Source organism: Bos mutus, chromosome 27 (assembly GCF_027580195.1).
Source record: "Bos mutus isolate GX-2022 chromosome 27, NWIPB_WYAK_1.1, whole genome shotgun sequence".
NCBI lineage: Eukaryota > Metazoa > Chordata > Mammalia > Artiodactyla > Bovidae > Bos > Bos mutus.
In genome coordinates this window covers 18,612,627-18,637,702 of record NC_091643.1, presented here as the reverse complement: position 1 = coordinate 18,637,702, position 25,076 = coordinate 18,612,627, and the positions used below count along the sequence as shown (strand labels likewise).

Below are 25,076 nucleotides of genomic sequence, written 5' to 3'. Positions count from 1 at the left end.
GACCCAGGGATTGAACCCAGGTCTCCCACATTGCAGGCAGACGCTTTAACCTCTACGCCACCAGGGAAGCCCTTAAATACAAGAATACAGTCTCTCAGAAAACCTCCTAGAGACACAGAACTTCAGATCCAAGTACTAATATCAAAGATTTGAAAGGGAGGAAAGGAAGCCAGGTTGAAAGAAGGGGGAGGAGGCAGGAGAGGGGGGCGAAAGTACCTCAACACAACTATTATTACAAGTCAGAGATCTATGAAATTTCAAGCAAGTAAAATGTTCATTTAAAGTGTACCACAGTAACTCAATACATTTTTGTTTAAAACAGAAAGTTTATTTGCTCAGTACACCAAGTAGAATGCAAGCACTATCATGACAAATATACAGAAATATGCAGATCAACATAAAACAGTAATTTAGTTTTAAAGAAGGGAAATCTCTTTAAATGTTATGACAACGTACTCCCAAGAATCCTTTTTTCAGTTAATTATACATTTCAATAAAATAAATGGTAATGAATTAAGTGGAAGTTAGCTTGTGAATTTTTCTTAAAAATCCAACCCTATTAATCCATGCCAGTTAAACACTCTTAACTAAAATTTCCCAGTAAGTGCAAGAGATGGAGTTAGTTACCTTTTTTGCTTGAACAGTTCCAAGGAAAATGGTTACTACACATACAGCAGGCAAACTGTTAAGACCGACTGATCTAGAACTTAGTGTTGCACTAATTTCAGTCTCAAATTGTGCTGAACGCTCATCATTAGTATGGCACATTTTGGTCCATGATGTGGTTTAATGCCAAGACAGATCCCAATTTGTTACAGAAACACATAGATTACTGTTGCTTTTTGTTGTTTTTATATATATATATTTATATATATATATATAAAAGCCAGATATACTTCCACATACAAAGGCAGGTTTTCCCAAGAGGGATTTACAGGAAGTAGTCTGGGGTGCGCCGGGTCACATGAGGCTCTCCACGACGAGGTGCTGGGTCAAACTGAAGGCTATAAATGGCAAAAAAAAAAAAAGAAAGAGAGAAAGCAATTGGTTACAGGTTTTGACTTTGCAGGCATACAAATCAATTAAGAACAAGACGTTGAGGCAGAAAGAGCAGTGCTCGTCTCCCACCTTTTCTGTGTTGTGACCCTGGGTAGTCACTGCAGGTGTTCTCTTCCACAAAACCAGCTCACTAAGCCACAGTGAAGATTTAAGCTAACAAGCTGTCTGGCTCACGTCTGACATAAGAGGTCTGTAATATTATCATCAGTTGAATGGAAGCAATGAGAGCAGACATGCTTGTTTTAGATTTTAAGGGAAAAGCATTCAGTCTTTCACTATTAAGAATGATGAAATTAGCTATGGGGGTTTTGTAGATGACCTTTATTCGGATGGGAAAGTTCCCTTCTTTGACTAGGTGGGTACAGCTGACCCTTGAACGAGGGAGGGGTTGGGGTCCCGCCCCTCTGCAGTTGAAAATCCGAGTATAACTTACAGTCAAGCCCTCTGTATGTGTGGTTCCTGCCTGTGGTCCCAAGGATCCTGTAATACTAGTGTTAGAGAACTAAAACAGGAAACCACATGTAAGTGGACTCATGCAGTTCAAATCTGTGTCGTTCAGGGGTCAACTGTATTTTTATTGTGAATTTTGACAAATGGCTTTTTCTGGCCTTACTGAGACGATCATGTGGTTTCTGTCCTTTGTTAATATGGTTTATTATAAGGACTAATTTTCCTGTTTTGAACCAACTTTGCATTCCTAGGATAAACCCCACTTGGTCAGTGTATAATCCTTTTCATATACCGCTGGACTTGGTTACTATTTTGTTGCACATCATTGCATCTGTATATGCATAAAGACTATAGTCTGTAGTTTTCTTAAAACGTCTTTGATTTCGGTATTAGGAAATATCTTTAAAGAATGGCTGGGGAAGTAATCCTTCCTCTTCTGTTTTTTTGGAGGTGTTTGTGCAGGCTTTTCCTTTTAAAAAAGGTGCTAACTCCTTTTTTTAATCATCTGGTCAATTCACAACTGAAGCCAACTGGGCTTGGGCTTTTCTTAGTAGGAAGTCCTAAAATTATTAATTCAATTTCTTCACTTGCTTCAGGTTTATTGAAGTTTTCTATTTCTACTGAGTCAGTCTTGGTAGTTTTTCTTTTTGTCTTTCTAGGAATTCATCCATTTTATCCTACTTACCTAATTTGCCCCCATACAGTTATTCCTTGTATTCCCTTGCAATTCTTTTTATTTCAGTAAGGCTTGTGTGGATTTTGCTCATGTTGGGTCTTCACTCTTTTTTTTTCTTGGCCAATCTACTTAAGGCTTTTCAATTCTATCAATAAGAAACGTTTGGTTTCACTGGTTTTCAGTATTTTTCTATTTGATTTTATTTCCACCACTAACTTTATTTCCTTCCATATGCTTGCACTAACTTTAACTTGCTCTTCTTTTTCTAGGTCCATAAGATGTAAAGATAGGTTATGGAGGCTGGATTTGGAGATGAGGGTACCAGCACGAGTGAGTTCTGGTGAGAGCCCTCTTCTGGGTTACAGACTGTCAACTTCTAATTCTACCTGATTTCTAATATAGGCATTTACAACCATAAATTTCTCTGAAAACACTGCTTTCCCTGGGATATCCTGTAAGTTTTGGTACACTGTGTTTTCATTTTCACTCATCTCATTTTCTTTTTGACTACCTGAAAGGTTATTTAGGAGTGACTTTATTTCTACCTATTTATACATTTTCCTAGTTTTTCTTTTGTTGTTGATTTCTAATTCATCCAACCATGTTTGGAGAATATACTTTGTATGATCCCATTCTTCTTAAATTTACTGAGGCTTGGCTTGTAGCCATGCACATGGTCAGTACTGGACAATGTTCCAGGCGTGTTTGAGAAGACTGTTCTGCTGTTGCCGGGTGGAGAGTTCTGTAGATGTGAGGGAAAATGTTTCTCAAGCCCTCTATTTTCTTGCTGGTCTTCTGTGCACTCCTGTTACTGCCAAGTGGCATAATGAAGTCTCCAGCTATGGTTGAATTGTCTGACTCTCAGTTCTGTTCCTTTTGCTCCATGTATTTCAGGGCTCCACTATCAAGTGCCTATCTTTGTGACATATTTCCCTGACAGTCAGACTCTTGATCACTGTGAAATATACTTCTTCACGTCTAGTAACAATTTTTGTTTTGAAATCTGTTTGGCCTGACATTAGTATATCCAGTTCAGCACTTCTGTGGTTCTTATTTGCATAGCATATCTTTTCTCATCATGCATCTTTTAACCTATTCATGTTTTTGAATATAAATTATATTTCCTATAGATATTATAAAGCTAGATATTTAAAAACAAAAACAGCAACTTGATAATTTCTGCGCTTTGGTAGCATTATGTTGATGACTCATTCAGTGCTACTGATATCGACTGGATTTTATACCTGTCATTTTCTTTTTTAAAATTATGCCTTTTGTTTCTTGGTTCCTGCTCTCACTGCATTCTTTGTAGTAAAATATTACTTTCTAACATACTATTTAAATTCCTTAATAACTGTACACTTATTTTATTAGCAGTTGCTCTAGAACCTAGACTATACAACTTGCAAAATTCTACTTCAGATTTGTAAATTCTAGTGAATTAAGAGGTGTTCACTCCTAGATAGCATATAGCTCCTTTCCATCTGTACTTCCTTTTTTTTTTGCTACTGATGTTATACACACATATATATATGTTATAAACCCTAAATTATATATAATACTATATAATTAGTATACTATGTAATTACTATTTTACACACTCTTACAACCTTAAGTTGAGACAGGAGAGTGAGTATATATTTATAGATTTTGTTAAATATCTTCCTCATTTTTTCTTCATATACTTCCTTTAATTCAAATTTACCATCTGGTGGCCCTTACTTTAGTACAGCTTTGTTCCCCCCCACCTCTTCTGTGCTGTTACTGTCAAATCTACATTTCTGTATATTCCATTTCTTATAAGTTCAACTATACTATAAATATATCCATACTGTGTCATGCAACTGATTTTTAAATTCATTAAGAAGATGCAATTACTATTTTCCGTGTGTAGCAGACTTACTGTCTGGTGTCCCTTGCTTTCAGCCTGAAGTGTATCTTATATGGCAGGTCTGCTAGCACGGAATTCTCTCCGTTTCTGTTTATCTGAGTATGCCCTTTTTGCATTCATTTTGAAGTTGTGCTGGTTATGACCTGGATTTTTTTTATTTTTAGCACTTTAAGAATGTTTCATTGCCTTTCTGAGGCGATGTCAGCTGATTACTCCATTGAGGTACTCTTTTGTAAGTCATTTTTCTCTTACTGTTGCCAGGATTTCTTCTTTTAGACTCTCAGCATTTTGACCGTGATGTCTGACTACACCTGTGTCCATACAGCCTAGTAACTGAGTACTGCCTTCTTTTCTCCCAGTTGTGATGATCTCAGGAAAGCTCTTCTTCTCTTTTCCTGGTTTTATCTGTTAAAGTTCTCCTTGCTTTCCTCTTTTGCTTACTGCTACTAATATTGTGGGAGCTATGAGAGCCTTCTTCATTGGTCTCCACCATATTACCCATTGTCTTCAACACAATACTTAGGCTTGCAATTCTTGACCCTCTGTTCTAAGTAAGGTCAGTCCCCTCAGGCAAAGGTGAGGAACTTTTCCCTGCATCTCTCTGAACAGAACTTTCATTTCACTGCTAAGAGATGCAGGCGGGTATGAAGGCCCACTTCTTCGTGGCATCCCCTGTTCTAGAGCCGGTGCTGGCAAAAACCAGGGATGCAGCAGTCTCTACTCCTAATGTGCCCAACTGGAATACAGCCTCCACCCTAGGACCAGGAAGGGGAAAGGAGTCTCAGCCTGACTGACTGTACAGAACTGGACTGGGGAGGCTGAGATATGCTGGCATCTGCCTGTGTCGGGGAAGAAGCCCCGTCTTCTTGGCCACACCTACAGAGTAGCTTCTGTACCAGGGATCTGGAAACAGGAGAGAACACACTGTGACTCAAATTCCACAGACTCAGGTGTTATGCTGAGAGTCAGCAGATCTTCTAGAATCAGTGTGTCTACATTTGCTGTATACATTTAGGACAAATCTCAAAAACGTGAAATAACAGTTTAATGTAACATTCTCCAGTCCAATGGTGGGTTCTGTTGGGGAGAGGATTTGCCATGTTTCTTGGCCCACTAATCCAAAATCAGAAATCTTCTACCTCTAATTTTCATAATCTACATTATAGTTCTCCTTTTAAAAGTGATTCCATACAATTAAAATTTAAAGGTACTTACAAGGAATATTTCAAAGTGTCATCTAATTCCATGATAGCAGCCTGGTTCCCACAACGATAACAGTAATTGGGTGCACTGAAAATGGTAACCACGTTCCGATCGTGACACCAATTGTATCCCTGCAACATTAAAAAGTAATAAAAAAACCCAACCCATCAAAACCAGTATTTCACCGTAAAACTGTTATGCTGACAGATGCAACCTTTATTCTGTGCATCACCTGATGTGGTGCCCATCTTTTATACTAGACATCTGCACTGAGGCTCACCTGTGGACACTGTTCTGTTACTTAGGGCGCAATACCTTTTTCTGCTTGGTCTATGTTTGACATCAGGGCTAGGATGTGTATTCAGATTTCTCCCACAGTGATGGAAGAGGTCTCAATTCCTCCTCATAAATTATGTCAACTTTTGCTTTATGAATTTTGACTCTATTACTAGGTAAATTAAAATTTAGAATTATTCCCTCCTGTAGAACCAGATCAGTTTTCATCAGTGAAGACTTCTTTTTATTTATAAGTATCTAAAGCCTTGCTCATATTATTAGCTATACTTTGGATAATTATCTAATTGATATACTGATACACCATTTCCCATCCCTGTACTTTTGGTCTATGGTATCAGTATGTTTTAGATAAATCCCAAATAACAGATGAATTTTGATTCTGTATCCAATCTGAACGTCTCAGTATTTCAGGGAAGTGCACATTTCCATCCATTCGCATTCCTTACAATGACTGATGGAATTAGGTGTATCTTTACCACCCGCATTCATGTTCTTTATTTAACATGCTGTTCCCCTACCTGACTCTACTGGATTAGTGAAGTTTTCTCTAACATCCTGAAGCCACTCCCTAATGGTTTGGAAGGATTATATTCTATTTATATTCCTTTAGTGTTTAAAAAAAATAGTAACATCATGGTAGAGAAATCTGGCAGGCACCACCTTAACTAAGTGATCCAAGTGAATGCCACCAGCAGTGGGACAGATCTCATGACCTGCTATGATGTGCCGAGAAGGACACAAGCATCATGTCATACTCTGATATGCCCGCCAAAAATGCCTGTCCTGAATCATAAGGAAACATCAGCCAAACCACAAACAAAGGCGATTTCTACAAAACGCTTGTAGTCTTCAAAAATGTCAAGATTATCCAAAACAAAGAAAATCTGAGGAATTATGTCCACGTCAAAGAGGACTGAATACAGCATGAGCCTGGATTAGACTTACACGCACAAATATAGTTAAATTTTGCTATAAAAAATTTAGCTATAAAAGGACATTGGTGAGATAATAAAAATTTGAATAAAGTATTTAGATAATAGTACTTTCTCAATGAAAATTTCCAGACTGTGATAACCATACCATGGTTATTTAGGAGAAAGTCCTTATTCTTACAAAATACACACGGAAATTTGGATGTAAAGGAGCATTTCACCTGCAACTGACATTCGAACAGTTCAAAAGTCAGGGGAAAGGGGAACAGGAAGAGAGAGACAGAATGATGAAGCAAACATTAAAGTATACTCAAGGAATCTGAGTGTAGGATACAAAGGAATTTTTTTGTTACTATTTTTGCAACTTTTCTCTAAGTCTTAAAGTGAGTTACAGTTTTGCTCTGGTCAACAATATTTTCCTTACTTGCTAAAACCAGCCAAGTTTTTTCTCCTTTCCTTTAGGTAATGGGGAGGGATGTTTCTGACACTCTAAGTCATGAAGCCTCATCGAAACACTTATTGGAAGCAGAGATCGTCATCCCACAGGAGAAGCACATACCTCCATTACAAGTTGGTGAGCACGAGAAACCAGTGTGAGACCATTAGCATGGTTAAATGTTTCAGAAATATCTTGTCCAAATGTGTAGCCAGCACCACGTGGTGAAATACCCCACCCACCACGATCATCTGGATCTGACCATAAGAGATCACACATCGGGCCCTGGCAAGGAAAATGGAGTACATAACACACATTATTAGCACTCACACGTGACTAATCTAGGGCTACCACATGTGGTTATATTTCTTTCTTTTTCATTAAAACTAAGTTTAAGTTTACCTCATGTGGAACTTCTTGTAAACGATCCAGGGCTCTTATATGATCCAGTGTATCTATGGATGGAGAGAGGCCACCATGGAGGCAGAATATCTGTTTAGGAATTTAAAAAAAAATGAACTTGTTTTATTAAATGCTAAATGTCAACCTTAGTAGCTTTTCTTTTCAAAATAATCTTTCATAATGTTCATAGTGGAAAATTTTATAAAATACAATGAAAAAACCAGAAAACATTATTAGAGAAAGCAGTTAATATTCAAATATATTTCTTCTATCTTTTTTCTTTATAATCCTAGGTATTTTATGTAGTGTGTTTCTGCTTTCTCTAGAATGCAATTTCTGTGCTTGTGACCACCCACCATTACCTTTTCTGTTGGTTACTGCTGACAGATAAAAATTTAAAATTTCTCTTACAGCAAAGACCCTACTGATGCCTGTTAATGATTCTAATATAACAGCCTGTCAGTTTTCTAAGAGTTTTCTGAGTACATAATCATGTTATTTTCAAATAACAAAATCATAATTTTGTTATTTTCTTCTCAAATGTTTGGGCTTCCCTTGTGGCTCAGCTGGTAAAGAATCCGCCTGCAATGTGCGAGACCTGGGTTTGATCCCTGGGTTGGGAAGATCCCCTGGTGAAGGGAAAGGCTACCCACTCCAGTATTCTGGCCTGGAGAATTCCATGGACTGATGGGGTCACAAAGAGTTGGACACGATTGAGCGACTTTCACTTTCACTTCTCAGTGTTTATACCTTTTAATTTTTTTTTTTTTTTTTTTTTTTTACAGCTCAGTGCATTAGCTAGGACTTCCAAAAACAAAATTGAAAAATAAAAGATTTGGTGGGAGGGAGGGGAGACAGTACTCCCAGGTCCAGCCTCCAGGGATTCTTAGTCAGAGATAGTAATAATAAAGTTTTAGAGGACACTTTCTTCCTGATTTTGAAGAGGTTTCTGATGTTTTGCTGATAAGTATAGTCAGTCGGAGAAGGCAAAGGCACCCCACTCCAGTACTTTTGCCTGGAAAATCCCATGGATGGAGGAGCCTGGTGGGCTGCAGTCCATGGGGTTGCTAGAGTCGGACACGACTGAGTGACTTCACTTTCACGCATTGGAGAAGGAAATGGCAACCCACTCCAGTGTTCTTGCCTGGAGAATCCCAAGGACGGGGGAGCCTGGTGGGCTGCCGTCTATGGGGTCGCATGGAGTTGGACACGACTGAAGCGACTTAGCAGCAGCAGCAGCAGCAGCAGCAGCATAGTCAGTGGGGGTTTTTTTAATCCAGTTAAGCTATTTCACTCCTTAATGGAGCTTCAAAAATACAGCACGTCATTCAGATGGTTTTGGTCTGATTTTATCTTTCTGTGCTTGCCATGTCTGATGTTATATTGGGGCTATACTAGCTTTACAGAGTGAGTTTTAAGCTCTCCATCTTTTCCTAAGCTCTAAAACATGGAAATGTTGTATTTCTTAAAGGTTTGGTAGAATCTGCCTATAAAACTATCTAGATCTGGTAACTCTTCAGTTTTTTCTTAGCCTGGTAGTTATTTACACTGATCTAAATTCTTTGAAGCAGTTTAATAATATTCTGCTATAATAAATTTCACCTATCTTTTCAACTTTATTGAAGTAAAGCTGTACCTGTGATATGCAAGTACCTCCATACTTAACAGTAATGCTTTATTTTTCAATCCCAGTGTTTTATGCGACCTCCTCCTCTTTTTCTGGATCAGTTTTTACTATTATGTTTCCCAAATAGACTTTTCAAACCTTGCTTTTGGCTATATTCATCAACTCTGTATTTGTTGGTATCCATTTCTGCTTTTATTTTGAATTAATCCTTTAAATTATTTAGTGTTTCACTCTTTGAATTAAATGTTTATTTTACATTTCTTTTCTATTTTTCTACAGATAAAATGTGATTTATAAATAAATGCATTTCCCTGCATTGCATCCCTTACTACACCTAAAAGTTTCAGTCTGCACCATATTTCCACTTGGTCATCTGGAAATAATTTTTATCTTATGAGTGTTAGTAGAAGACTGAAAGTTTCCAAGGAGGGAGATTTGTCCGATTACTTAGAATCAGACTGTCACTTAACGCATAGTGTATAAATAGATGGATCAATAGGTGGAAAGGGAAGCAGGAAGGTGAAGAAGGATGAAAGAAAGGATTTGCTGTCTCACATAAAACTCACCCAACGCCCTGTTCTGAAACTTTAAGGGAAAGACACAGACAAGGCCAGGGAGATGCAGAAAGAATGTCACAGAAACCTAGCCCCTAAATTACTAAGAAGAAAGCTTTTATCCACCCCTGCATACATACCTGTCCATCTACTAAAGCTGTAAGTGGCAGATAATCAAAGAGATCTGTAAAATATTTCCAAACATTGGCATTTCCATACTTTCGCAGACATTCGTCATAAAAGCCATAAACTTGGGTAATTTGTCGGCTTTCGTGGTTTCCTCTCAGTATTGTAATGCGCTCTGGATAACGCACCTGGAGGGAAGGAAAAGGAACCCATGGTATACCTGGTAGCTACTAGTGTTAGTTAAGCACATTAACCTCTGACCCGCTTCATTTAATGGCCAATACATTAAATGTTAATTCTTTCTCAGAATAAAAAACTATCTTACTCATCACCAGGTCCCCTCTTGCTTACTTTGAAATATTTTTTTATGGTCATCTTTCTTCATTACTATGTACTCATACTCCCCTCGCTGGAATTTCTTATTTAACCGATATTTGTACCTGATTCTTTGTCTCCAACACTTTCTCATACTCATATTATCATTAGTCTTCCCAGTGTTTCCAGAACACTATGACTTTTTAATGCTCAGTGGACACAGACCAGAGATCTGGACTTGAGATAAACTCTACACTCTTCCTCCTTTTTCCCACAAGGAAGAATGTATTTGCTAACAAAACACAAAAACAGGCTCTGAAAAATCTGGGCAAAATTTCAAATGTATTTATAGCTTCCTTTCCATGACAGAACATAGACATGTACTTTATGGAATAATTTTTAGTTAGGAATGTGTCTGATAAGTATGAAAAAGCATCAGATTCTGTAAACCAAAAAGCTGCAAGTGCATACTTCATATATATTTACTAAGCAACCACTGTGTGTCCAACACTGAGCACAGAGTTCAAAGCTAGATGCCAGTTCCACAAAAATATAATACGTGAATTCTGCTGGATGGGGACTAATTTCATTTAAGGAAGAATGAGAAATAAATAAAACAAGGCAAGAAACCACTATGTGACATAAATAAGGGATGTGAGCAAGTTTCATGATAATCTAGAGTAAAAAGAGGAAGGCTAACATGGAAGCAGTAGGACTTGAGCCGAGTTGTGGCAGAGGGGTAAGAAATAAGAGAGACTGATCTTCTGAAGAAATCAGATAAGAAAATATTTGGAGACAGACAGCACGTTTAAACTCTCTGATTTGAGGCAAAAAGTTTATGCTACCAACTCTGAGCAGCAAATTCAGGCTAGACAGTAGAGGATCAGTCAAGGAGTATAAGCCTGATTCTAAAGGTAACACAAAATCATTGAAAAGCTGGGAACAGTGAAATAAGATGAAAGTTAAATGAGAGATTTAATCTGGCAGCATATGCAAGGTAGATTTGGAGGGGTCAGGTCTTGGAGACAGAAATGTAGGTTACCACATTACTGTACTAATTAAAATATTACTGTACTAATTAAAGTGACATGATGAAGATATGCATTAAATGACAGTAAAAATAGAAAAGACACAGGAATAACAGATTTCTCAAGGCAAGAATTTTAAAAATACAGTATCAATTAACTATATATGCGGGCTAAGTTGACTAAAAATGATTCCAAGACTTCAGCTATGGATTACAACCTATAGAAATAATTTGCCAGAAATAGGCAAGAGATGTTTAATGCATCATTTTCATATCTTTTTCCCCAAAGATGTAAAATCAACCATTATTTTAAGGGGCTATAAAATGAATGGATCATAAACTAGAACATTATGATATGCAATGCCCACTCTGTCTTTTGCTGATTTAAAGCTTGGGGGAAAAAAAATGCATTTCTTTAGTCATACCTTTAATGCCACAAGAAGAGTTACCGTTTCCACAGAATAATAACCTCTGTCTACATAGTCGCCCATGAACAGATAGTTTGTGTCTGGTGACTTCCCACCGATTCTGAAGAGTTCCATAAGGTCGTGGAATTGGCCATGCACATCTCCACAGACGGTGACAGGACAACGGACCTCTTGTACATTTGATTCTTTTGTTAAGATTTCCTTAGCCTGTTAAAGAAATGAAATCAACAATTGAAAAAAAAGATTCTACCACAAATCTGAAGGCATCATTTCTTGTCTATTTAAGAAAATGTGGAGAAAAAAATCAACTGAAATGTGCATTATAAAATCGTAAACTAAAACCACAAGAAGATACCACTGTACACGTCGTAGAATTAGAAGTGTTTCTGAGGATGTGGAGAAACTGGGACCGTTCACACAGTGTTGGTGGGAATCCAGAACGGTACACCTGCTGTGGAGAACAGTCTGGCAGTTCCTCCGAGTGTTACACACAGAACTACCGTGTGATCCAGCAATTCACCCCTAGACAGACACTCGAGAAGTGAAAACTGCAACTGACACACGTTCATGGCAGCATTACTCACAATGGACAAAAAGCGGAAACTACCTCAACGTCCATTAACTAATGAATAAATAATGGTATTGTTTGTTCAGTGGAGTATTATTCAATAATAAAAGCAATGAAAGACTGATTACACGCTATTAACTTTGAAAACATACTAAGTGAAAGACAGTCACAAGTGGTCATATTGGATGACTCCATGGATGTGAAATGTTCAGAACAGACAAATCTACAGAGAGAGAACATCAGGGCTGCCTAGGGCTGAGGGGTAATAACTAAGGGGTATGAGATTTCTTCTGGGTTAATGAAAATATTCTAATAGGGCGGTGATGGATGCACATATCTATGAATGTACTAAAAGCCAGTGAACTGAACACTCAAAATCAGTGACTTGTATGGTATAGAAATTTCATCTCAAAGCTGTTTTTTTTTAAATGAACAATATTATTTATAGATTACAAATATCAATATTAAAGAAAAAGTCACAATTATTCAAATTCTTTCACAAACACCTTACACCAACTCATAGGACAATTTTCAATTTATTTCAACTATTCCATATTTAATAACTCAAGTTACTGTTCAGAGGCCCTAAAGTACAGAATTTATACATAAACAGTGACAAATTAAATATATTGACTAAGTTCAAGTTCATGACACCTCACTTATCTAACAACTTTTCCTATAAGAGCCCAGAATCAGAAGTAAATGAAAAAATACTCTCAAGTAATGAGCAAATATGGTAAAAATATATGTACCAACTGAGACATGAGCTCCCTGCTGCCCAGTCAGTCACTGGGATGGGGCAAGGAGGAGGGCAGAGCTGCTACAAGGTGTAATTCCAATTAGCACCAAAGAGATTATCAAGTATCTCCTATGAGGTTTGACAAATGGCTCAGAAATGTCCAAGTTCACAAATGAAACAGCATTTTTATCAAGTTTAGTCCATAAAAATAGCTTCCTAATTTTGTTCAGGAAAAAAAATCAAACTGAGGAACATAAATCAGAGTTCAGTTGGACCTGATGTCTATTTTTTTTTTTTTTTTTGGGCTGTGCCGGCTCTCTGTGGTGCACAGGCTGAGTTACCCCAAGGCTTTCGGGATCTTACTTCCTCAACCAGGGATCAAACCCACGTCCCCTGCAATGGAAAGTGGTCAACCGCTGGACCACCAAGAAGTCCCTGGACCTGATGTCTTGTACTTATTATTACTGAGAAAACCCCTCAACATTCAGCTGATGGTTCCAAATCTAAACAGGAAATCTCCTTCATATACAAACACTATCTTCAGTACCTTATTTTAAACATGGAAATAAAAAGCACCAAAATGTAAATATTATCCAATTCAACTGTTCTTTTAAGGACATATGGTTATCTTAACCCAGCACAGGTTTTATAAAACTATGAAGATGAGTTAAGAGACATCATTCACAGTGTGTGTTTGCTTTACATTAATAGCTTCCTGAGGTTTTATCTTCATACAATGAAGTACTTCATCAGGCCAGACAAATTTTTATCTTTACAGTACAGATCCCTGATGTTTCTAAATGATTTATAACTCACACCCTTTATTGTAAAGTGCTCTTATTTTGCGATCACTCTGGGTCCCTTCAAGCAAAGGGTGGGCTGGCCTGGCAGAAGTTAAGTATACAGTTCACCTGACAGCCAGAATTCTCAATGTACAAACCTCTGTGTGTCAGGGGTCCCCAAAAGCGCCCCAGGTTTGCTGGTGATTCACAAAAGACGATCCACAGATCTCAGCACACAAGTGTACTCACAGCTATGACTTACGACAGTAAAAACAGACACAGCACAATCACCAGACGGAAAAGGCCAGACGCACGGCCCTGAGCAAACCAAGGGCAGGCTTGAGTCCTCTCCAGGCGGAGCTGCACAGAACGCACCTGACGCCCATGCGCAACCTGCCCGTCACCCGGAAGCTCTTCAGCCTCGGCGCCCAGATGGGGAACTGGGCCCTCTGCTGCTGCTGCTAAGGCGCTTCAGTCATGTCCGACTCTGTGCGACCCCACAGACAGACGCCCACTGGATTCCCCCATCCCTGGGATTCTCCAGGCAAGAACACTGGAGTGGGTTGCCATTTCCTTCTCCAATGCATGAAAGTGAAAAGTGAAAGGGAAGTTGCTCAGTCGTGTCCGACTCTTTGCGACCCCATGGACTGCAGCCTACCAGGCTCCTCCTTCCGTGGGATTTTCCAGGCAAGAGTACTGGAATGGGGTGCCATTGCCTTCTCCACTAGACATTCAAAGAAAACCACGTGTCCAGCATAAATCACACTGTTTGCATGAATGGTTTAGGCACAGTGAGCCATTCTCAACAGGGAATGGTGTGAAGCCTCCCCAAATCCAAGCTTCCAGACACCAACGGCAACCCTGACACCCAGCCTTTAATCAGACAGCGGTCTTGGGGCTGCTATGCCAACTCTTTTCTGTACACTGTGTAACTCTGCATGTAATTCTCATGACTGTTTCTTTAATGTGACTTAGTACTCAAAGCTTAATTATCTCTACGACTCTGACAGGGGCTTCCCTGGTGAATCAGTGGTAAAGAATCCTCCTGCCAATGCAGGAGACACAGGAGACTCAGCTTCTATCCCTGCATGGGGAAGATCCGCTGGAGGAGGAAATGACAACCTGCTTCAGTATCCTTGCCTGGGAAATCCCATGGACAGAGGAGCCTAGCAAGCTACAGTCCATGAGGGCGCAAAGAGTTGGACATGACTGAACACGCGTGAAGACTGACGATAGTTCGGTTCAGTTCAGTCGTTCCCTCGTGTCTGACTCTTTGAGACCCCATGGCCTGCAGCACGCCAGGCTTCCCTGTCCATCACCAACTCCCAGAGCTTACTCAAACTCATATTCATTGAGTCGGTGATGCCATCCAACCATTTCATCCTCTGTCGTCCCCTTCTCCTCCTGCCCCCAATCCCTCCCAGCATCAGAGTCTTTTCAAATGAGTCAGCTCTTCGAATCAGCTGGCCAAAGTATTGGAGTTTCAGCTTCAACATCAGTCCTTCCAAGGAATACCCAGGACTGATCTCCTTTAGGATGGACTGGTTGGATCTCCTTGCAGTCCAAGGGACTCTCAAGAGTCTTCTCCAAAACTACAGTTCAAAAGCATCAATTCTTCAGAACTCTACTTTCTTTATAGTCCAACTCTCACATCCATACATGACCACTGGAAAAACCACAGCTTTGACTAGCTGGACCTTTGTTGGCAAAGTAATGTCTCTGCTTTTTAACAGGCTATCTAGGTTGGTCATAACTTTTCTTCCAAGGAGCAAGCATCTTTTAATTTCATGGCTGCAGTCACCATCTGCAGTGACTTTGGAGCCCCCCAAAATAAAGTCTGATACTGTTTCCACTGTTTCCCCATCTATTTGCCATGAAGCGATGGGACCAGATACCATGATCTTCGTTTTCTCAATGTTGAGCTTTAAGCCAACTTTTTCACTCTCCTCTTTCACTTTCATCAAGAGGCTCTTTAGGTCTTCTTCACTTTCTGCCATAAGGGTGGTGTTATCTGCCTATCTGAGGTTATTGATATTTCTCCCGGCAATCTTGATTCCAGCTTGTGCTTCTTCCAGCCCAACGTTTCTCATGATGTACCCTGCATATTAGTTAAATAAGCAGGTGGACAATATACAGCCTTGACGTACTCCTTTCCTGATTTGGAACCAGTCTGTTGTTCCATGTTGTTCCCTGTTGCTTCTTGACTTGCATACAGATTTCTCAGGAGGCAGGTAAGGTGGTCTGGTATTCCCATCTCTTGAAGAAGTTTCCATAGTTTGTTGTGAGCAACATAGTCAAAGGCTTCAGCACAGTCAATAAAGCAGAAATAGATGTTTTTCTGGAACTCTCTTGCTTTTTCGATGATCCAACAGATGTTGGCCATTTGATCTCTGGATCCTCGGCCTTTTCTAAAACCAGCTTGACCATCTGGAAGTTCACAGTTCATGTACTGTTGAAGCCTGGCTTGGAGAATTTTGAGCATTACTTTGCTAGCGTGTGAGATGACTGCAATTGTGTGGTAATTTGAACATTCTTTGGCATTGCTTTCTTTGGGATTGGAATGAATACTGACCTTTTCCAGTCCTGTGGCCACTGCTGAGTTTTACAAATTTGCTGGCATATTGAGTGCAGCACTTTCACAACATCATCTTTTAGGATTTGAAATAGCTCAACTGGAATTCCATCACCTCCACTAGCTTTGTTCATAGTGATGCTTTCTAAGGCCCACTTGACTTCACATTCCAGGATGTCTGGCTCTAGGTGAGTGATCACACCATTGTGGTTATCTGGGTTGTGAAGATCTTTTTTGTACAGTTCTTCTGTGTTTTCTTGCCACCTGTTCTTAATATCTTCTGCTTCTGTTATGTCCATACCATTTCTGTCCTTTATCGAGCCCATCTTTGCATGAAATATTACCTTGGTATCTCTAATTTTCTTGAAGAGATCTCTAGTCTTTCCCATTCTGTTGTTTCCTCTATTTCTTTGCATTGATCGCTGAGGAAGGCTTTCTTATCTCTCCTTGCTATTCCTTGGAACTCTGAATTCAAATGGGTATATCTTTCCTTTTCTCCTTTGCCTTTTGCTTCTCTTCTTTTCATAGCTATTTGTAAGGCCTCCTCAAACAACCATTTTGCCTTTTTGCTTTTCTTTTTCTTGGGGATGGTGTTGATCACTTCATCAGGTATGACCTAAATCAAATCCCTTACGATTATACAGTGGAAGTGACAAATAGAGTCAAGGGATTAGATATGATAGAGTGCCTGAAGAACTACGGATGAAGTTTGTGACACCGTACAGGTGACAGTGACCAAGACCATCCCCAAGACTCTGATAAGACCTAGTTAAAACTGTGAAGTGAAGGACTGTGGTGATGCAAGATGCCACTTGGTCCAGATGCATGCAGGCAGACTGCTGTTACTACTGATGCACTGCTGTGTTCCTATCCATTCAAACTTGTTTCGTTTCTCACCCACTTAAAACATTCTTCCTTGTTGCCATCAAATCAAATCTATGAACAGAACTGAAAAAATAAGTTTGGAAATGACATTCACATATAATTCTTTATTTTCACTCTACCTATGTTTAAGAATACACAAAATGGAAATGTCAAGTCTTCCCAGCCCCTCAACAGGTGACATGCTATTGACATCTCTATTTCTGTGCTGGTGCCCATCACTGGAACCAAAATACCACAAAGCTACTGAATTTGGTTTTGGGATAGCCAGCATACAAATTCCTTTCCCCTCTATTTATACATAAATCATCTGCTATTAAAAAGTGATTACCTCTTACTCCTAGGCAAATTCATCTAAAGAAAGCCACAGAACAGAGTGATCTCTGAAAAAGATGAGATCAAATAAACCTCTAAATCTCATGAAAGTCACTCAGTCATGCCCAACTCTTTGCGACCCCAGGAACTATACAGTCCATGGACTTCTCCAGGCCAAAATACTGGAGTGGGTAGCCTTTCCCTTCTCCCGGGGACTTGCCAACTCAGGGACTGAACCCAGGTTTCCTGCATTGCAGGTGGATTCTTTACCAGCTGAGCCACAAGGGAAGCCCTCTAGATCCTACAGGGCAAGGTTAATGTAAGTATGGTGGCCTGTCCTCCTGCAGTTATGAGGTTTCTTCCAAAAATGAGAATTGACTTTTTTTTTTAAAGGGAACCAACTTTTTCTTTCAGTTCAATGACACTCAAGTGTCTATATGCCAAGTAATATCAAGCTTGGAAACACAAGTAAGAAAAAAATCATATACTCTGTTAAAATTAAGAAAGAATGAGGCATGCATATGTACACAGAACAAGACACTGTGTGGTTAAAAAGGTTTTAGGATAACTGTGATCCCATCTTAATAAAAACCGTACATCACAAACATCCTCACTAGCCCACAAAACACATGCTTTTTGCACAGAGAGAACAAAAGGCTGGAAAATCACCTCAGGTTTGTCTCTGAGGTAGGGCGGTAATGGGAGGGGAAGGTGGGTTTAACAGTGGAGCCTGCTGGTTTCCTTCCCTACATTTTTGAGATGCTTAAATTAAAAAAAAAAAAAAAGTATTACTTTTTCAATGGGCTTCCCTGATGGCTCAGCTGTTAAAGAATCCGCCTGCAATGTAGGAGACCTGGGTCTGATGCCTGGGTTGGGAAGATCCCCTGGAGGACAGCATGCAGCCCACCTCAGTATTCTTGCCTGGAGAACCCCCATGGACAGAAGAGCCTGGCGGGCTACAGTCCATGGGGTCGCAAAGAGTTGGACATGACTGGGTGATTAAGCACTTTTTCAATCTTAAAAAATAACTTTTTGAACTTTGAAACAAATTCTAGATGGCAACAACCTAATTATTATTGTTGTTTTTAGGCAATAACCTAAAAACAACCGCAGTGCTATATTCATATAAGGGAATTTTATTCAGCCACAAAAGAGAATGAAATACTGACACAGGCTACAACGTGGAATCTTTAGCCAGACACAAAACAGGATGTATCACATGATGACGCTGATATAAAGTGTCTAGAACAGGCAAATTCATAGAGACAGAAGTCCATCAGTGGCCGCAGGGGATGGAGAAGGAAGAGTGAGGACTGACTGCTAGTGGGCACAGGGTTTATTTTCCGGAGTGATGAAAATGTTCTGGAATTATATGGTAGAGATGACCGCAAAACGATGAATATACTAAAACCACTGAGTTGTACACTTTATAGGGCAAACGTTTATACTATACGAATTGTACTTCAATTTAAACATACAAGGAAAGCCCAAACCTAAATGTGAAACACTGCTGTGGCTCTGAACTAGCCTTCTTGGAAAGATGACAGGGATCTTTTTTTTTTTTTTTAATTTTATTTTTTGGCAGCAGCACACAGCACGCGGGATCCTGGCTCCCTGAGCAGGGACTCAGCTGGTATCCCCTGTGGTGAAAGCGTGGCATCCTAACCACTGGACTGCCAGGAAAGGACGACAGTGATTTTAATGCCATTTTTTCTTAGAAAAACTGAGTTCAGGAAATACACATAGTTTATGTAGTAAAATGCAGTGACTGTTTTGGTATTAATTTTAACTTCAATTTATGGCATTTTGATTTCCTTTAATCAAAGAAGACTTCATCCACCAAGCCCTTCATAGCACCTAAAAGAAAAAGTGAAGGAAAAATCTCTGCAAGATCTTCAAAGTAGAGTAAGACATATGTTGCAAATAAAACTATTCCATGTGAAAGTAGTTTATATAATTATCTTCATTTTATCTGTGAACATGATTTTACACATCCTATGGACAGCTGAGAAATGATGAACTGATTTTAAAAAAGGCTGCTTTTTAGTCGGAGCAGTAGTTCATGCTAGTCCAGTCTGGTTTAGTTTCTTTACCTGTCTGACATGAAGGATGGCTTAGATAAGCACGGAAAATGATTTGTTCAGTTGGTAATACTGGGTTTTAACCTCAGACTTCACCGCAGTCATGCTATTTTTTGTTATAGTAAGACAGAAACACGCTACTCTCTCTCTCGATCACTGAATTAAAAGAATGACTTATTTGTATCTGGCCGTGTCAGGTCCTGGGTGTGGCTCGGGAGCTCAGCAGCTGCAGCTCGTGGGCTGTTTCGCTGCGGCACGTGCGATCTTAGTCCCTGACCAGGGACCGAAACGGTGCCGCTGAACTGGAAGGCAGGTGCTTCCTCAGCGGACCACCAGGGACGTCCTCTCCATCACTGCATTTTCAACTCTATGGGCCACCAGAGCTGGCTCAAGGTAAGTTAAAATGAAAGTAACAGGCTTTTTGGCTGTTAACACCAATTTTAAGTACAAACTATTAAAGAAAACCATTCGAGAGCTTTTCTCAACTCAGAAAAATCATTTTTACCAGGACCTAATTTTCATTAAGATGGTTTTAGGCATTCATGAATTTACGCATGCTATTTCACATCAGTGAAGTTAATACCCTACAGAGAATTCTGCTTCTTTCAAGGCTGAGGCCAGGACCCAGGAACATATCCATTAGACCAATACAGAATTTACATATTTATCTATACAAACCTCAAATTGTTTCTAAGTAGCCACTGTATAATCATCAGCATAAAGCTCTGCTTGCACACACATGGGCTAAAATTTCCCTCCCTGCTTAGAATATCATCGCCAAGGTTCTACAGAATAAAATAAAGTTTATCAGGTCGAAGAGCCTAAAAATGTCTCCTCCTGAGACTCTACCAAACGTTAAATATAGTTCTAGTCAGAATGTGCTCAGCTGTGCCAGGCTGGCTCTCCAGGCCCCTATCCTTATAAATCACGGTGCACACCGTGCGCAGACGGAGAAGCAACCGCTCTGCCCACCAAGAGGGCAAAACGTGCAACTGGCCCCTAAGTTCGACTGCTCGTTTTTTTTTCTTAATTAAAACTTTTTTTATTTAATTTTTGGCTGTGCAGGGTCTTCGCTGCTTCACATGGGCTTCCCCTTGTTGTGGAGCAGGGGCCCTAGGAGCACGCAGGCTTCAGTGGCTGCGACACGTGGGTTCGGAAGTTGTGGCGAACGGGCTTAGTCGCTCCGTGGCGTGTGGGACCCAGATCAGGCACTGACGCTGTGTCCCCTGCACTGCAAGGTGGATTCTTAACCACTGGACCACCAGGGAGCCCCTGGACTGCTAATTTAAGTTCATGTTAAGAGTTGGTCATCTTCTTGGAAGACATGCCTTAACTATTTTATGCAAACAGTTTTTCTCTAGACAGAAACTAACCTTGAAGGCCAGACATACCATATCATGCATACCCATATATATTTTTTAATCAATAGTTATTCTCCAATTGGCATTTGGACGGATTTTATTTTGCCACTACCTCAAAACAGGGCTATTTCCCAGTACCACTCTGGTCTTTAATTTCAGCTGATTAAGATTCAGGCAATCTGAGTTAGAACAGAAATTTAATTTTGAGGAAGAAATCACCATCCTATGATGTAACTTTCTATAAAATAATATTTCTAATAGACTCTCAAAAAATGTTTTTAAAAAAACTAAAATCTAGTCACAAAGAATTAAACAAAAAGATGATTTTTACAGTTTTAAAACATTAGGCTTAACTTTTTATTTTCTCTTATATTCTTTATGCCTGCCATTCTTGACCTGGAAGGGGAGAACACATATTAAGTAGACCAAGTGAGGAACTACTACCAATCCCAGCAGTTTGTGCTTCAGGTAACAGGGATCACAAGAAATAACGAAACTTTTTCAGAGTTCTAGAGCCACTAAATGGAAAACCTCTCTTGAAGTACATTTTCCACAGAGAAGTCATATCGACAAATCTGTTTATTTTGCAGCTTCTTCCAAAAGAAAATAGGATGACACTTAAAAGAAGATAGAACAGCTGTTTTTTTTTTTTTTTTTTTAGCTTTTCTTCATTTAGTATCTACTGCAAATTTCTTGTTAGGACTTCACTCCAGTGGAGTCTTAATACAACTGCCCCAGGAGGTCAGCAAACCAGGAGGTCAGTAATCACCCCAGCCTTAGCGATAAGGAATAGGAGGGGCAGGGCTGGGCAGCCATCAAGCTGTGGAGCCAGGGTCTGAATGCAGGCTGGCCATTACAAACAAATCCTGCACTCAGCAGGAAAAAGGAGGGCAGAGGTAGGGAAGTAAAATGGAACTGTAAGGTTAGGTGACAGAAAACCAACACCACAAAGGTCTGCCATAGCTGCTGGAAAGGGGCTCCACACCAAGCACTGCTGAGAGGGGCGGGGGGCGGCGGAGCACTCCACGTCCCTGGCAAAAGTGGAGGATAAAGATAAATGACAGAGCTGCCACTTAAAAATTCATGCTTGGTGGAAAAGTACAAATATTCAGAGAAAAAAGTGGGTAAGATATAAGCTTAAATATACCTCAAAGATTCTAGGGACTGGCAGTCCAATTTATTTAGGAGCTGAAGTCAAAATAATCTCTCTGGACAAATTCAGAAAGCTTGCTCAGGTGATTAAAGGATCGTGTGATCGAGGAGGGGTGCAACATTCTTCTCCGGAAAGACATCTTAAAATTATCAGACAGTCAGAGAGAAGAGCCGATTCAACTACCACCGCTGCCCACCGCTTACAGTCCACGTCTACTAGTCACAGTGAGGCTAACGGACTCAGCTAACTGCAGAACTGGGTTATTTCACCTGACAGGAGAGCCTGAGAGACAGCGATTTAAAGCAAATTTTAAAACGTGAAATTACAGGTTATCACACAAGAAAACTGAATGCAGCCAGAACTTGAAGCGGTCCATAAGCAATTTGTCTCAGAAACACAAATATACCACTTTTTGCCAGTTCTATTTACAGAAATACATCCTCCTGTATCAATAGTTATTTAGTAGACTCATAGACATAGAAAACAAACTAAGGGTTACCAAAAGGGGATGGGGAGGGGATAAATTAGCAGTTTGGGATTAACATATACACACTACTTTACTATATAAAAGAAACAACAAGAACCTTCTGTATAGCACAGGAAACTATACCCAGTGTCACGTAATAACCTATAATGAAAAAGAACCTGAAAAAGAATATTGTATGTTTATAGCTGAATAAGTTTGTTGAACACTTAAATGCAACATTATACTTCAAAAAAAAAAAATGTTAATAAAGACCCCAAACAGCGTTACACTTAATTTAAAAAACAAAACACTATTTTCAACTTAGTACTAACTCTTCCATTTCTCAGACATTTAATTTTAAGGGTCCTCTATAAGTAATATTAATAAAATCTTTCCTTCAATGCCTTTCTGAGGCATCCTGCTTTCCAAACAAAATCAAGAAAGTCTTAGGGATTATGGCTTAAAAATACGTAACAATTCAAAAGCATTAAAGGATAAATAATTTTGTTACTCCTTCACGAGACCTTTTTACATAAAAATAGTCTAGGCTATAAAAGATGAATGAGAAAAAAAAGTAAAGTCCAAAATAATTCCAATGGTTAAGAAAAAAATGGATACAGAATTCAGAAGATTGTCTACGATCACACAATCAAGAGCGACTGAAAACAGTAAACCATCTGCATATTTTATTACTTTTTGGCAATGAAAAAAACCTTACAAGTAACAGAAACAGAAATAACCTTCTGAAAAGTGCTACCCTGCAGGAGAAACACAGACCCCACTTATCATTTCAGGTAGGCACTGTTGCCAAACTGAAGACTTGCCGTCTTGTTTCTGAAAAATCAAACATTTTTGCTTCCAAAGAGCCTCTCAACGTGAAGACCAGCCACCATCTGTCTCAACTAGAGTCAACTTCTATTTTAAAAAATCACAGTCTGCCATCACACCCACCTCTCTACAAACAAATGCCTGACGCATTACCAAGTATTAGCGATGTTTGAAGGGCCAAGTCACCTGAGAAAAAGCCTCTGTTTCTTACCACGCGCGTTGATAATTCACAACACCCAGGCTCATTTCGGTGCACTTTCCATTACGAGGCTGCAGGAGATTAATCTGCCTGGCGGTTGAAGCTTCGGGATTGCCAGTCCGCCGGGGTTAATAATGGGGTTGTCAGCAATCCTCACTACAGCGCCGGTCACCCCACAATCACACTCGGGTGATGAATTCCAGGTGCCACGGAGCCCCCGCCCACCCATCCCGGACGCCTTAGGTCTGGATCCGGGGCGGAGCGGGGGTCTGGGCCTAACCAAGGGCTGTGTCCCGAGAGGGGTCCTGGAAACCCGGCCCCGCCCGGGGTCTGATGCCGAAGCGGGAGACGCAGCTCCGCGGGTGCCTGGACCGGGTGCCGGGATGAAGGCGGGCGGGCGGCCCGAGAGGGGAAGGAGGAGGGGTTCCCCCACCCAGCCGAGGCTCCCCGGCCGCACCTCGCCCCTCTTCTCGCTCACCTTTTCACACAGCGTCCGGACTTGGTTCTCGTTGAGCTGTTTACACTCATTCAGCTGTTCCACCCACTGGTCCAGGTCCTTAGTGAACGCCTTGTCGTCCATGGCGGCCCCCGCCCCTCCGCCGCCGCCTCCTCCCGCCCCCCGCGCGCCCCCGCCCCGGGCGCCGCTCCCCTAGCCCCCCGCCGCCGCCGCCGCCAGCTCCCGGCGGGGGAGGGAGGAGCCGGGCACTGCGGACCCCGCGCCCCGCCCAAGCCCCTCGGGCGGCTCCGAGCGCGCGGCCTCCGGGAGACCCCCGCCCGCCCCGGCCCGCCGGCCCGCGCGCCCGGAGAGTCGGTGAAGGACGCGGGGACGTGCGGGGCTTCCGCGCAGCTGCCGCCGGAGGATGGGCACCCGCCGCCTGCCGGCCACCGGCCGCTCTCGCCTCCCAGGCTCCTTCTCTCTCGCTCTTTCTCTCCCCTCCCTCCGGCTTTCCGTCATCGCCTGGGCATTTCCGCCGGGAAAAAAGGCGAGCGGGTGGCGCCTCCGGGCCCGGGACGCGAGCAGGCTTGCAGCGCCCTGTGTGGCGCGGCGGAGAAACAGGCCGACGGGCGCGCCGCTGTCTCGCTTTTCCCTTTTGTATCGTACTTCTCCACTCGGGTCCACACCAGTCTCTCCTCGCTCTTCTTTTACGTCCTTTTCTCTGAGAATTTTCTTTCTTCTTCTTCTTTTTTAGTGCTCTGGAGAGGGAATTGGGAAGCTTGTGCTTCTCCTTGACCACATAGTCTCCCCAGAGTCTAGCACTCTCCCATAGCAGGCGTTCATTATCTATTAAACAGATACATACGTAAATTCTTCCATATCTTAGCTCTGCCATTAACCTGCTGTAGGGCACCGACATCTCGAATCCTCCCTTTAGGTATCAGAAAAACGAGTCGATTACTCTGTGATTATCAATCAGTTGTCCCTTCCAGCTCCAGCATTCTTCACCACATTTATGCAGTGTTTACTGAGTTCTAATGATTTGTTCACTCAGCAAATGTTCATCGAGCAACTACTAACTGCCAGATACCCTGGAGAGCAGGTGGTCACCAAGCATACTTCCTCTATTAGACAAGTGGCGGCAGGCAGCATCCTTTACCAGGGGGCAAGGGCCCCTTGTTGGCATCGCCAACCTCCTCGCTGTGTCCTTGGACAATGACCAGATTGCCCCCAGCCTCTGAGTCCTCATTTGTTACAAGGGTGCGGTAAGG

General features: G+C 41.0%; 1 protein-coding gene across 1 annotated transcript; it reads right to left on the bottom strand.

Moving 5' to 3' along the window:
• Positions 1-306: 306 nt before the first annotated feature.
• Positions 307-24,314, bottom strand: PPP2CB (protein phosphatase 2 catalytic subunit beta). Its single transcript, XM_070364297.1, has 7 exons — positions 23,848-24,314; positions 11,421-11,630; positions 9,668-9,841; positions 7,347-7,436; positions 7,068-7,229; positions 5,292-5,410; positions 307-1,004 (listed from the first exon to the last, which is right to left on the bottom strand). Exons 1-7 carry the CDS (start codon positions 23,947-23,949, stop codon positions 932-934), a joined length of 930 nt encoding a protein of 309 aa, XP_070220398.1. The 5' UTR covers positions 23,950-24,314; the 3' UTR covers positions 307-931.
• Between the last annotated feature and the right edge of the window lie 762 nt (positions 24,315-25,076).